The sequence below is a fragment of the Falco naumanni genome, chromosome Z, assembly GCF_017639655.2.
Source record: "Falco naumanni isolate bFalNau1 chromosome Z, bFalNau1.pat, whole genome shotgun sequence".
Lineage (NCBI taxonomy): Eukaryota > Metazoa > Chordata > Aves > Falconiformes > Falconidae > Falco > Falco naumanni.
The window spans coordinates 21,765,580-21,779,140 of record NC_054080.1 but is presented as its reverse complement, the minus strand read 5'-3'; the positions used below and the strand labels follow the sequence as shown (position 1 = coordinate 21,779,140).

The window sequence follows — 13,561 nt, the reverse complement described above, 5'->3', positions numbered from 1 at the left end:
ACTCCAGGAACCTCCTAGACTGTTTCCTCTCTGCTGTATTGTATTCCCAGCAGACATCTGGTAAGCTCAAGTTCCCCACAAGAATAAAGGCTAGAGCTTGTGAGACTTCTACCAGCTGCTTATAGAATATTTTGTCTGCCTTTTCATCCTGGTTGGGTGGTCTATAACAGACTCACACCATGATACCTGCCTTATTGGCCTTTCCCCTGGCACTTACCCATAAATACTTGACCCTCTCATCACCATTGTCAATCTCTAGACAGTCAAAACACTCCCTAACATATAGGGCTACCTTACTGCCTCTCCTTCCTTGCCTATCCCTTCTGAGTTTATAACCATCACTCCAGTTGTGTGAGATAGACCTCCCTAGCACACTTTTCGTCAAACATTGGCATGCCGCCCCTAGGTTTATCTCTAGCAAGCCTGTTTTTTCACTTTCACCCCCTTCAAATCTAATTTAAAACTCTTTCAATGAGCCCTGCTAACTCCCATACAAAGATCCTTTCCCCCCTTTAAGACAGGCATAACCCATCTGTCACCAGCAGGCCTGGTTTCATGTGGGCTGGCACATGACCAAAAACCCCAAAATTCTGCCAGTGACACCATTCTTTAGAGTCATGTATTGATCTGCTAGGCCTTCCTGTTTCTTCCTTCACCACTCCCTGCAACTGGAAGGATAGAAAGGGTACACTTTGTGCTCCTGATCCCTTAACTGGTTGTCCCACAATGCTGAAGTCTTTTTTGACTGCCCTTGGACTTCTTATGCATCTTCATTGCTGCTTGTATGAAAAAGCAGTAATGGATAACAATCTGAGGGTTGTACCTCAGCCTTATGTGATGAGGAAGTTTCCTCATCACATCTTTAATCTGGGCCCCAGGGAGGCAGCAGACTTCTCTAACAAGCAGGTCCAGTCAGCATATTGGACCTTCTGTTCCCCTCAGAAGAGGGTGTCCTATGACAAAGACCCATCTCTTTATCTTTATGGAAGCAGTTTTAACAGAGGGCATAGGCTGACTTAACCTTGGCAACACCTCTGACCTAGATGAACCACTGTCCTTGTCATTGTTCATTTCCACTTCCACAGCAGGTTCCATAGGTGCACCTATTATGCAAGGGCACCTGGGAAAGTAAGGTAGTCACAGAGAAGATGTTGTGCTACGCAGGAACTTGTTGCCGTTGCACCTATGCCTTAAGTCACCATGTCCTGCTGGATGAAGAGATAGGGAATGCACCATGTCATGTGTCCTGTCTGCCTATTGCATCTGTCGCAGGGAAGACAGGGTGTGGTTCCAGTAGCCACTCACTCTCTCTCTCCTGCACTCCCTCATACTCTTCTTACTGACCTCCTCTGTGAGCTTTGTCACTAAGCAGAGGAGTTCCTCTACCTGAGTGCACCTCCACAGTTGTGCCCACTGCTGCTGTCCTGTACTGGCATAAAGGTAGGGGACACCCTGCAGCCTGGCACCTGGGCAGGCAAATGCACGAGGTGAGATACAACTAGGCAAGACTATGAAAGCATAGTAAGGGAACAGTCTTTTGTGATGATAGGAAGATTAGAGAAAGACTTGGTGTACTACAAAACAAATGAAGCTGGTAAGACTAAGGAGGTCCTAATGTCTTCCTAATGTGTGTGTCCCCCCATATTTGGTGTTTGGTTTTGGTTTTTTTTTTTCTTTAAAATCTGTACTGGAAAAGGTTAATGGTGATGAGGCTCTTGGCACAGCTAATACCTGCAAGGTAACAATAAAAGCCAGGCTAGGGCTGGGAGAGGATATCCGATTTAATGGCTTGCTGTTGCCAGAATGGGAGACCTCAGGTGCTCTGCCACGTGTAGATACAAACAACCCCACACCAGTGCTGCCGGCCATATGCTCTCACTCTTTTGTGCTGGCTCTGGCATTTGTCAGACCTTGCTCTGAACCAGTTCAGCTTGCTAAATGGTTAAAAAGCAAATCCAGGAGCAAGTTACAGTTACAAGAAGTGATTGTTTTCCTACCAAAAACAGAGAACATGCAGGAAAATACATAGTAAATCTGTTGTATAAAACACTAGGGCAGCACTCCCTTTAGTCTACCCACCTACAGACGCTGCCAATGAAGAAGGGTGAAGGGTAATGCAGAGTTCATGGAAGGGCAACGGAAATTAATAAAATAATGGAAAACGTGACTAACAGAGAACTCTAGAACTTGAGACTGTTTATTCAAAAAAGGACTGATGAGAAAAATGTCAAGTCTTTATTCAAGTAAGCAATGCATAATAAAGCAAAAGTAATTAAAAATGGAAGAAGCCCGCTGGGAAGACTGTCACTCGAGGAAAACATGCAGTTAAGGCATACTTGTCATTTGGGATGTTGGGGGACATTAATTCCTGGTATTATTGCTTAACCGATTATTAATTCATACAAAGTTACGCAAGCCGGCCGTGCTGGGTACTGCTGGAGCCGGACTCGCCCTGCACGGCCCTGCCCTGCGGCCCGCCGCGGCGGGGGAGCACCAGCGGCGCTTCGCAGTTCCGATGAACGGGATGTCCCTGAAGTAGCTGGTGTTTGCCAGCTGGCAGCGGCAGGCGCGGGCAGCAGCGCCGGTGCCATGTCTGTATCTTCACCTGCGCGTACGAGGTTGCCGGCCACTCTCTCGCGCGCCGCCCGTGCTGGGGCACCGCCGGTGACCCGCACGCGCCACGGGCCCGGTGCAGCGAGCACCGCAGCTGCCGGGCCTCCACACCCCACTTCCGACCGGCAGACAGGCAGCTGCCGCGCCCCACCCGCAGCCCCGCGGGCAGCCACGGCCCCAGCGGACCCCACCGCTGCTGCGGACGGCGGCGGGCGGCCAGAGCCCAGGGGGGCGGGGCGGGGCGGTGGCCGTGCCGCGGCAGCCCGCGCCGGAAGTGTCGCACCGCGCCGGGGCGGGGCCGCCGTTGCCAGGCGGAAGCGCGGTGACGGGCGGGCGTTGGCGTTTAAAGGCTTGGAGGCGGTAAAAGGACGGTGAGTGGCGGTAGGGCTGGTGCTGTTCCCGTTCCGTTCTCTCCTCTTCCTCTGGAACGACCGTGCTTCCCGGCTCCCGCAGCCCCCAGGTGCAGCGGGGAGATGGTCTCCAGAGCTGCCGACCGGCTGCTCATCGTCGTCTCCGTCCTGGAAGGTAAGCGGGGGGGTGGGAGGGGTCGCGGGCTCCCGGCTGCTGGCCGTCGTCTCCGTCCCGGACGGAAAGTGAGGGGTGATCGCTGCCTGTGGGGGGAAGGGGCGAGTGTCTCTGATGGCGTGAGCGGCATAAGCCAAGCTGCGCTTAGCAAATTGGTTGTGTTAATGAATCTGTGGGCGTACATACCTTAAAGCCTGGCCAGGCTACCGCCGGTTTGTTTCTGGAGGTGTCCGCCCAAAACGGTACTTAAAAGTGAATCGTGAATGTATCCTTCCTTTCCTGAAGAAAAAATATTTTTTGCGTGGCAGAACTCGCGTAGCCTGTGCTGTTGTTTAAACCCCATATCGCTGGTATTCCCAGTGGGTGCAAGGAATGGTTTGCCGCTGCTCCTTCTGTATCGAGTTTGTATGTAGGCAGAGAGCCCCGCACCCTGTTAGTCCTCTCTCTAGCCCCTCCGTACGGGCCGTGGAGGCCTAGCTCTCCCTGGATGGCCGTGGAGCCCTTTCAGCTGTGCCACCCTTGAAGAAAGATTTGGACCAAAATGTTGGAGCCCAGCCGATGTCTTAACGATGATGATCAGGATAGTTTCATGTGGCTGCCTCTCCTTTTTTTAAAAGGTAGTATCCTGGTGGTTTTATCCCCTATTGGCAATCTACTGCAAGCTTTTTTTTTTTAGTGTTAACTTAAATACCTAGCTAGTAATTATTTTTTTTTTATTTCTACAGGTTACACTTACTGAGGTGTAATTAGTGTGTGAGTGTGGGGATGTTGTGTGGTTGGCTTTCCTGGTTCAGGTTGGGGGTTTTTTGGTTGTGGTTGGGTTTTTTCTGAAAGCTTTCTCTTTGTCAGGTGATTTCTATTTGTCACTCTGGCCATTTATGTAGTTTGTCAAGGTAGCTTTAAAATAAGATCCTGTCCTCTGACATGCGTGTAGCTACACACACAATGTGGCATACGTAAGCTTTAAGTGTTGACTTCATTTTGTCATTTAAACTATTAATCAGAATATGGGATGATGCTGAACCCAGGACAAATCCTGTACAGTTTTAGGCATTCTTCTAATCTAGTACTGATTTTTCTGCAAGTAGTTGGAAAAACATCTTTCACTGCTTTCATTAAATTGTGATTTCCTGCTTTGGTGTGGGATGGTGATAAAATCTCAAGTGGAGGCAAAATGTTCAGTCTCTGTCTCACCTGTTCATTTGATCTGTTCTGATTCATAGGTTTACCAGTATTATAATAGTTTCCTGGTTTCTTTCTGTCTTTTCTGTCTTTGTTACTTATATCTTGATATTTCTGGGTATTTCACAAATAGTCTGTGTCATGTTATGATCTTCTTTCTTATTTCTGCATAATAGTAAGACGTTTTTATTATATATGAAGAACATAGCTTTAGAATAAGCACCGAGAAGATGATATGAGAAATGTATTTTTATGTAATTGGTTTGTGGCATAAATCTGAGCTCCCACTTCATTTTTTAGTGATGGCAAGTGGCAATTACTCTTTTTACAGGGCGCTATTTTCCAAAACGACCCAAGCACATGCTTATAGTTGAAGCAAAATTTGATGGTGAACAGTTGGCTACTGATCCTGTAAAGCATACCGATCAGCCAGAATTTGCTACAGAATTGGCTTGGGAACTTGATAGGAAAGCGCTTCATCAGCACAGGTAACACTAGAAAGTTAAGTCTAGTTTGGAGATAGTATTTGACTCTCTTGTCTTCAGAGGTACTGAAATACAATTTTTGTGTTGCTGTCATCTGAATATTTTTTTTTAGAAACTCTCTTTTACTTGTGAACTGATTTACCATAATGTTGCCATAAGAAACAGAACTAGCATGTGGCAAGATAGGTGATGTTTAAAAATTCTGAAGTGTTTTTACACTACTGAAAGAAACCAAAGAACTCACAGCAAATGAATAATGCTATAGGTCAAGCTTTTTTATGTATACTGTGACACAGAATTAACTTCAAGGCTGAAAAGTTTATGTAAAGTGTTTTTGAAAATGTCAAATAGCAGACCTCAGAAATTGAGTAAGGCTTCAATAACTGTCATTTGGTTTTGATTTATTATTGTATTTTATCTATTTTCAAACATGTTAAAAAGGCTGTATTTTCTTTCATGCTTGATGAGAGAAAAATGTTTCAACATACCTTATGCTAGACACCTTGCCTATGCGTCTTAAGTGATGATAGGTGCTTTACCCAAAAATCTTTTGCATAAGTACTGTTTATAAGATACCTTCACAAGTGAAATTCCCATTTCATGTGAGGTGCAGTTCTTATTTCTTATATGTGGATGAGACTGAATTTGTCAGTAACATCTTTTTAATAGCACTTGAGGCTCTGTGAGACTCATGTACACTCCTCTTGCAACATTAATCCACCTGTTTCTCTCACAAAATGATGATTTTTTTAGACCTTCAATTAAAAACTCTGTTTCTGACCTACTAAAACTAGTTATGTAACAAATTTTGTATCATTGATATGCTTGAAACTTACAAATTATTTTTGTGAACTAATTGCAGAGATAAATTTTACATTTTGGATTTCAACTGAGTTGTTCTTTCAGGCTGCAGCGAACACCTATTAAACTCCAGTGTCTTGCATTGGATCCTGTATCATCAGCTAAAGAGAATATAGGCTATATAGTACTTGATTTAAGGGCTGTGCAGGAAAAGAAACAGGTATGTTATGGATTATAAAGCTTTAGAAAGTTATTTTGACAACACTACTGTTGAAGATAGTAGGATTTGAATTAAGGCACAGGCAAAACTTTCAAGTATGGCTCCTAGCTGATCACATGCTTATTTTTCTTAGTGATGTCTTGACTCTGTATAAGAACATGGGCTTATAAGAATACTTTTGTATTAATCTTGCACTTCTGAATTTGAGAATTAAAACACTTTTAAGCAATTCCGTGATTTAATTGCCTGAAAAAAAAATTATCAAAGCAATTGATTTTGAGCAATTGAATTGAGTCTTCATAATCCAATCAAGTCTTAAGGGTTTTTTAATCAGCCTCTGTGGAGGATGTGTTAGGTGATCAGAAGTTCTAGCCCCTTAACACAGCGTAAACGTAATACAATTTTTTTATATAAATTTAATCAAAATTCTATGTTATGCTTGGTCAAAACAAAAATGAGGCCTGTTTGGAATTAAATCTTGTGAGGGAGGTCAAGGACAAGAAGGGCTTTGTCAAGTACATCAGCAGGAGAAGGATGACTATGGAAAATGGGGGCCTGCTGCTGAATGAAGTGGGTGCCCTGGTGACAGAGGACGCAGAGAAGGCGGAGTTACTGAATGGCCTCTTTGCTTCAGTCTTTACCACCAAGGCCAGCCCCCAGGAATCCCAGACCTTGGAGGCAAGAGAGGAAGTCTGGAGAAAGGTGGACTTTCCCCTGGCTGAGGGGGATCACGTTAGAGATCACTTAAGCAAACCTGACACCCACAGATCCACAGGCCCTGATGGGATGAGTGCTGAGGGAGCTGGCAGATGTTACTGTTGAGCCACTCTCCGTCACCTTTGAAAGGTCATGGAGGACAGGAGAAGTGCCTGAGGACTGGAGGAAAGCCAGTATAACTCCAGCCTTCAAAAAGGGCAGGAAGGAGTTCCCAGGAAACTGCAGGCTGGTCTGCCTCACCTCCATCCCTGGAAAGGTGATGGAACAGCTCATCCTGGGGGTCATATCAAAGCATGGGGAGGAAAAGAAGGTTATCAGGAGTAGTCAACATGGACTCACCAAGGGGAAATCATGCCTGACCAATGTGACAGCCTTCTGTGATGGAATGGCTGGCTGGGTAGATGAGGGGAGAGCGGTGGATGTTGTCTGCCTTGACCTCAGCAAGGCTTTGACAGTGTCTCCCTCAGTACACCCTCACAGGTAAGCTCCGGCAGTGTGGGTTGGGTGAGTGGACAGGGCGGCGGATTGAGAACTGGCTGAATGGCAGAGCTGAGGGGGCTGTGACCAGCAGCACAGAGCCTGGCTGGGGGCCTGTAGCTCGTGGTGTTCCCCAGGGGTCAGTGCTGGGTCCAGTCCTGTTCAACTCATTCATCAGTGACCTGGATGAGAGGGAAGAGTGTACCCTCAGCAAGATACAGAACCCGGAGGAGTGGCTGATGCACCAGAGGCTGCACTGCCATTCGGGGAGACCTGGTCAGGAGAGCTGGGTGGAGAGGGACCTCATGGAGTTCAGCAAAGGCAAGTGCAGGGTCCTGCCCCTGGGGAGGGACAGCCCCAGGCACCAGCACAGGCTGGGGTGACCTGCTGGAAGGCAGCTCTGTGGAGAAGGACCTGGGAGTGCTGGTGGGCAGCAAGGTGCCCATGGGCCAGCAGTGTGCCCTGGTGGCCAGGAAGGCCAATGGGATCCTGGGGGGCATTAGGAGGACCATGGCCAGCAGGTCGAGGGAGGTGATCCTCCCCTTCTACTCTGCCCTGGTGAGGCCACATCTGGAGTGCTGTCTCCAGTTCAAGAGAGATGGAACTAATGGAGATGGTCCAGCAGAGGGCTGCAAACATCTCGTTTGTGAGGAAAGGCCAAAAGAGCTTTGTTTTACCTGGAGAAGAGAAGATGGGAGAGGGCATCTTATCAATGTCTACAAATATCTTAAGGGTGAGTGTCAAGAGGATGAGTCCAGGCTCTTTTCAGTGGCGCCCAGTGACAGGACAAGGGGCAATTGGCACAATCTGCAACTCAGGAAGGTCCATCTGAATATGAGGAAGACCCTGAGGGTGACAGAGCACTGGAACAGGCTGCCCAGAGATGTGGCATCTCCTCTGGAGACATTCAAAACCCACTTGGCTGTGATTCTGGGCAGCCTGCTGTAGGTGAACTTGCTTTAGTAGTGGGTTGTACTAGATGATCTCAAGAAGTCTTTTCTGACCCTGACCATTCTGTGATTCTGTGAACTCTGATACGGGTCACAACAGGACCCTGGTGTCTTCTTTTGACATCACACTTCTTAAGGATTTGTGATCCATATAATTTGCCTGTGCTCTTTCACCTGAGAGCTTGAAAAGATTTATGACATATTTTTCTTGCTAACTCGTTTACTGTATGAACCTGTGGAAAAGAGAATGTTCAGCTAGTCTTCCAGGAATCATTCTGTAAAATCCTTTTAGTATAACAGTGTACTCAAAATAGGCCAAATTTTTTGAAATAAAAACGAAGTTATTTTTCTATAGATAATGAAGTAGAAATGCTAGAATGAGTCTTAATTTTTCTGTAACAATGTTGTCTTCCTGGTTTTAAAATGTGTTTGGGTTTTATTATTTTTATTTATGTAGGCACCAAAATGGTATCCTCTACTTAATAACAAGTACACAAAATTTAAGTCTGAAATACAAGTAGGTGTCATGTTGGAGACTGATTCAAAAGCACTGATCCATGGTTTTAAAGCGAAGGAGGCACCCCCTAGAGAAGGGAAGGGTAAGTAACACAGTAAGAATTTCTCTCACTTTGAACCAACAATGTTCTTATGCCAGATGAACATATCACTTGTTGCAAATGTCGTGTTTGAAGTCTCCAAAGAATTTTATTTTTGTAGTATTACAGATGCAAATCCTTTACAGCTAATTTAAAGACCTTGTAATAATAACTTAGCAGAGCATTTTACTGTGGTAACTGACTTCCAGGTGGACGGGGTTGGAAACCAACTGATCTTTACAATTGGAACTGGGGTTTCATAGTTGACTCCTATGGGCATTTTACTCACATTTCAGGGATTTAGGAAGTTCTATATTGAAAGGAGTTTCTTTACAGAATGCAATTTCAGTAGTTTGGGCTCGGAGTTATAAAATAATACAGTATTTCACTTGTTGGGTAGGCTTCTCTTTTCTGATGCATTTTTAATCTAATATAGTACTTAGGTCGTGTTCTATTGATATGTTTTTGTGGTAACATCTGCTTTAACTGTTGGAATTCATTCCATTTCTGGATTCCCTTATACATTCCTCTCAAGTAATTAGTGAAGCGTGTAAAAAATCTGTTAGAACTCAAATGTTAATGCCAGTAGGTGTCTTTGCTGTGTTTTACAGCAATTTTTTTAATTAGGGATTCTTTAATGGAAGTTAGTAATTAAAAAAAACAAAACCACAGAACAAACTCTACCAAACATCAAACCCAAACCCTTAGCAGCTTGATTAAAAAACAAAAACCCAACTAAAACAACAGATTTACCTCTCCCCTCATCCCCACCCAAAAGCCTGTCTACTTAATCTTCAAAAACTGAGCCTCTGTTGCAGCTAGTGGATTTTCTCATACTTATCTTACTCATGTTCTTGCTCTGAGGGTAACTTTTTCCTAATTCTAAATACATCATCTGCTTATCATGATCTGTGGCTGTGGTTTTGTAAAAACAAAGTGGTCAGTAGTAGTGTGTTACAAGGTTTTTGGCCCAGACTTCAATGACTTGGCTGCATGGCAAGAGTGGTTAAGGCAATATTGAAGTCCCAGTGTAATCACTTAGCTTACTCTATCCTTTCAGGTTTATGACAAAGCACAGGGAATTTTGCATGCTGTAAAATTTGTAAAGGAGGCAAGGAACTGTCTGCAAGCTTTCCTACCCTCAAGGCACTCACAAAAAATACAAGAAGTCCCCTCTGCTTTCACAGAGGACTGTCTTCCACTTTATGCTTTCTATGGAAATATTGATACAAACAAGTTTTATAGCTTTTCCCTTTCTTCTGTCATCTCAAGATTAGTTGATACTATATTTAGGCATGGAGGGAGACAAACGTTTAGAGTTTCACAGGTTTAAAGTTGATTCCAAGCACTGGGTATGACTAATCTAGACTACCCAGTTCTGGTCTAGTCAGATAGTTAAGGAGATGTTTTCCTTCTAGGTCAGTAAACAAAAAACCCCCCAAACCCCCAAAAACTCCAGAACCAAATGTATGAACCCTAAGTGGTTTAAAGTTTCCAGTGTTTGAAATAGAGCTTTTTTTTGTTCACAACCAAAAGTGCTGTGTGATTGTTCCTATTTGGTTGAAATGCATTGAATTACTGATGCTATAGAGTAGAAACTAGTAAACCAGAACTTAGTGCTTAATGCATTGAAGACTTCAGATGAAAAATCTTTAAACATTCCAAAGGTCTGTGGAATGAGATGACATACTTTCAGCAGTTGAATGGGTGTCATATGCGGTTACTGTCTTGCATTTCCTTTAATGGGTAAAGAAACAACATGGTAGACTCTAACCTAATGAAATCAAGTTCCAGTCACTCTAATGTTACATATTGTAACTATAATTAAAAATATGCACTAGCATTCTATAGCATAGTGTTCAAAATAACATCTGTGCCTACCGAATAGGAATTAATATCAGATTATTTATTTTTAGCTATACCTGAGTATACTTAGAGACTTTTTTGTGTTAAAATGCTTTGGAACCAAGCATTGAGATCTTTATTTGTGATTTTTCTCTCCACATGTAGTTTTACCTTTAATTATTGTACAATTATATGATTCCTGCAGCAATTAATAATATCACCAGTTCTTAACTTTCTTCTCTGTTAGCACCTGCCCTTCTTTCTGGACTAGACCCTAAAAGTATTGTACCTGTCTTGAATGAAGAAGAGGGCTATCATCAAATTGGACCAGCAGAGTATTGCAGAGACTACTTTGTCTTGTCTGTAACAATTGTGTTTGCCACACAGTTGGAACAGGTTTGTTTCCTTGCTATGTGTAGTCGTTAAGAAGTACTATCCTATGTTTGTATTTTTGCCCTCCAGTGCCTTATTTCTAGTTAAGATTTTGTTATTGTCTTAAGTTTCTTGCAATAAATATCCTTGTCCCATGTTGAATTAATATACATTAATTTGAATTTTAAAACTGTCTGTAGTGCTTACATGTCAAATTACAGATGAAAGATCAGAGTTCTTTGGAGCACTAAAATTGTGTTTACTTTAAATTATGCACTTTTATGAAATGCATACATTTTTATTACAATATAGTATTAAAAGTTTGTGTGTGCATTATATTAGTCTTCAATGTGGTGCCCATGTGCTGAAGTTCAAACAAGACAAAATACTTTTCAGATCCATAGGGTATATGAAACAGTAGAGTTTATATGTTGCCTAAGGGAAGGACTTAGAAGCTTGGATGAAGTGCCATGCTAATGTGATAATTTCAGCTTTAGACCTCAGCTTCTGTGTTTATACGGTACTACACTGATAAACTGTCTGATGTAAAAAATACGGGTATGCCTGATTTACTGTGAAAGTCATGACTCAAAGCCAGTGTGACTTTAACTGATCTATAAGTCATAGTTTATGATAAACTCTCCCCAGTATTGTTTTATGTTTTTTCTCAGAGAAAATAATTTTCCATGTCAATTCAAGGGCCTTGTGAAGTAAGCTTACTGTGAACAGTCTGGGGTAGCTTGTGCCTTTTTAGGCATCGAACTCAACAGCTGCAGTGACTACAGGGTGAAGTAGCTGTTTCTGGCTGTTCCAGTCTTCTATTAAATAACAGAATTTATTATATAACTCAGTATCTAATCTACATTGCTTATTTACACTATAAATACTTTGTGGAGAGGCTGCTTATTTCTGAGTACTTGTGCAGTGCTTGACACTATTGAATATATAATGTCAGTTAGAGCCCTTGGTGCTGATAAATCTTAAAGGTAATTCAAAATGGGTCATTTAGCAAGTTATTGGTATGCTTGCATGTTTATTTCATTCTGTTTGAGTACTAATGTAAGAGTTTTCTGTTTATTTTATGTGTGTACTGCAAGCTAGGATTTAGGTCATCTGCTCAGTAGTTTGAGATAAATTTAAGCTCTTTAATTCCCAAGGTAATGCTTAAGGATTACTGTAACTGTACGGTATGTGAAAAGATATTCTTTTCTGCATCACTTTCAGTTAGTTCCTAGTACTGTGAAGCTTCCTGAACAACAGCCTGTGTTTTTTTTCTACTACTCGTTACTGGGAAATGATGTCACAAATGAACCTTTCACTGATTTAATTAATCCAAACTTTGAGCCAGAAAGAGCTTCGGTTCGAATACGTAGTACAGCTGATGTCCTTCAAGTTTACCTTGGTGCACAGTCAAAATTGCAGGTAAGAAGTTTCTTCTCAAATGTGAATGAAAATAAGTAATGAAAATTAAAAAAATGGAATATGGCTCAGGCTGAAAACGGAAAACATTTCTCTTTCCAAAACCAGATTGTTTTACAGTGTTTTTGAGTCAATACAGATTGATTCTCTTGCTGGTATAAAGGAAACCCTAGCAGCCAGTTTCCCAGCTCAGATGGAGTGGCAGTCGTTTTAGTATGCTCCCTATAGTAAGTTAGGTTACATGACATTTCCAAAAAGCTAATGCAGTATTCTCAAGAGCTCTGAGTTCTAGGAGCTACGCTGCAATCAGACCATCTGCAACCCACAGACCTACTTGTGATAACCTCACCCACACCAGCTGCTCACATCACTCTTGCTTAAGTTCTAAAATCACTGTCTACCGCACTCTTAGTGAATAATAAGGGAGGTCTGGCTTTTTCCTGCTCCTTAGCCAGATATTATTTTTAAATACAGTACAGCCATATTTGGGCTGTTAAGGGATATAGCTTATCTTTAGCTATGTCTTTAGATGGGGGACATGGTTTAGTGGTGGAGTAGTGCTAAATTCACAGTTGGACTCTGATCTAAAGGGTCTTTTCCAACCTAAATGATTCCATGATTCTAAATATTGGGTAGTATTGAAAGCATTTATGGCAGTCTGTCTGGCTCACACTTAACTCATTACGAAACAAGACTATTTAGTTGAGGGTAGTATAGGGTTTTTAGTAACATAGCTGGTAAATGAGACAGAGTTATATGAGGTAGTCTTGGGTCTGGATCCTTTTCTTTGAGCTTGTTCAAACCATTCTACTTTTGTTATCCAAGTTAGTTTAAGAATCTTTCTGTCTAAATCTTAAATTGTTTCATCTGGTTTTTGTCTCAGCTTGCACTATTTTACTAATTACAGTTTTTGGAGAAACATGCATTGATGTTTGGAATTTTTCTTAGTCTATGGTCTTGAAACAAAGGATTTAATATAGCACATATATATACATACAGTGAATTACATGTGTTTTGATTGTATTAATGCCTGTTTGAACAAGAGTTGTTGTGAGGTCAGAGCCACATCTCTATTTACAGTTTTCTTTCTCTGACTTCTCAGCTTCTTAAAATTTTGAATATAGGATCAGAGCACTGTATTATGATCCTTAATATTCAACATATTTTTTTCTGAAAATAAAGACTTGTATTTAAAGTTGTAAAAGGTGCTAGCTGCCAGACTAGGGTGGGTTGTGTGTATGTACATATTGTATGTGTGTGTATGTACATACATATACACACACCTGGGTGTGTGTATTGGCAGCTGACACCTTTTAGTAGTAAAGCCTTCACTAAATGCAGTAATATTAAGGATCAGAG

The 13,561-nt window shown here is 42.4% G+C and overlaps 1 protein-coding gene across 1 annotated transcript in view; it reads left to right on the top strand.

Moving 5' to 3' along the window:
- Positions 1 to 2,923: 2,923 nt before the first annotated feature.
- CEP120 (centrosomal protein 120) overlaps positions 2,924 to 13,561 on the top strand; it is a 44,992-nt gene continuing 34,354 nt past the window's right edge. Inside the window, exons 1-6 of the mRNA XM_040580214.1 lie at positions 2,924 to 3,138; positions 4,652 to 4,808; positions 5,712 to 5,826; positions 8,428 to 8,569; positions 10,659 to 10,807; positions 12,008 to 12,205. Of these exons, the coding sequence (XP_040436148.1) occupies positions 3,087 to 3,138; positions 4,652 to 4,808; positions 5,712 to 5,826; positions 8,428 to 8,569; positions 10,659 to 10,807; positions 12,008 to 12,205 (813 nt within the window). The 5' untranslated portion in view covers positions 2,924 to 3,086. The remainder of the gene's footprint in view (positions 3,139 to 4,651; positions 4,809 to 5,711; positions 5,827 to 8,427; positions 8,570 to 10,658; positions 10,808 to 12,007; positions 12,206 to 13,561) is intronic.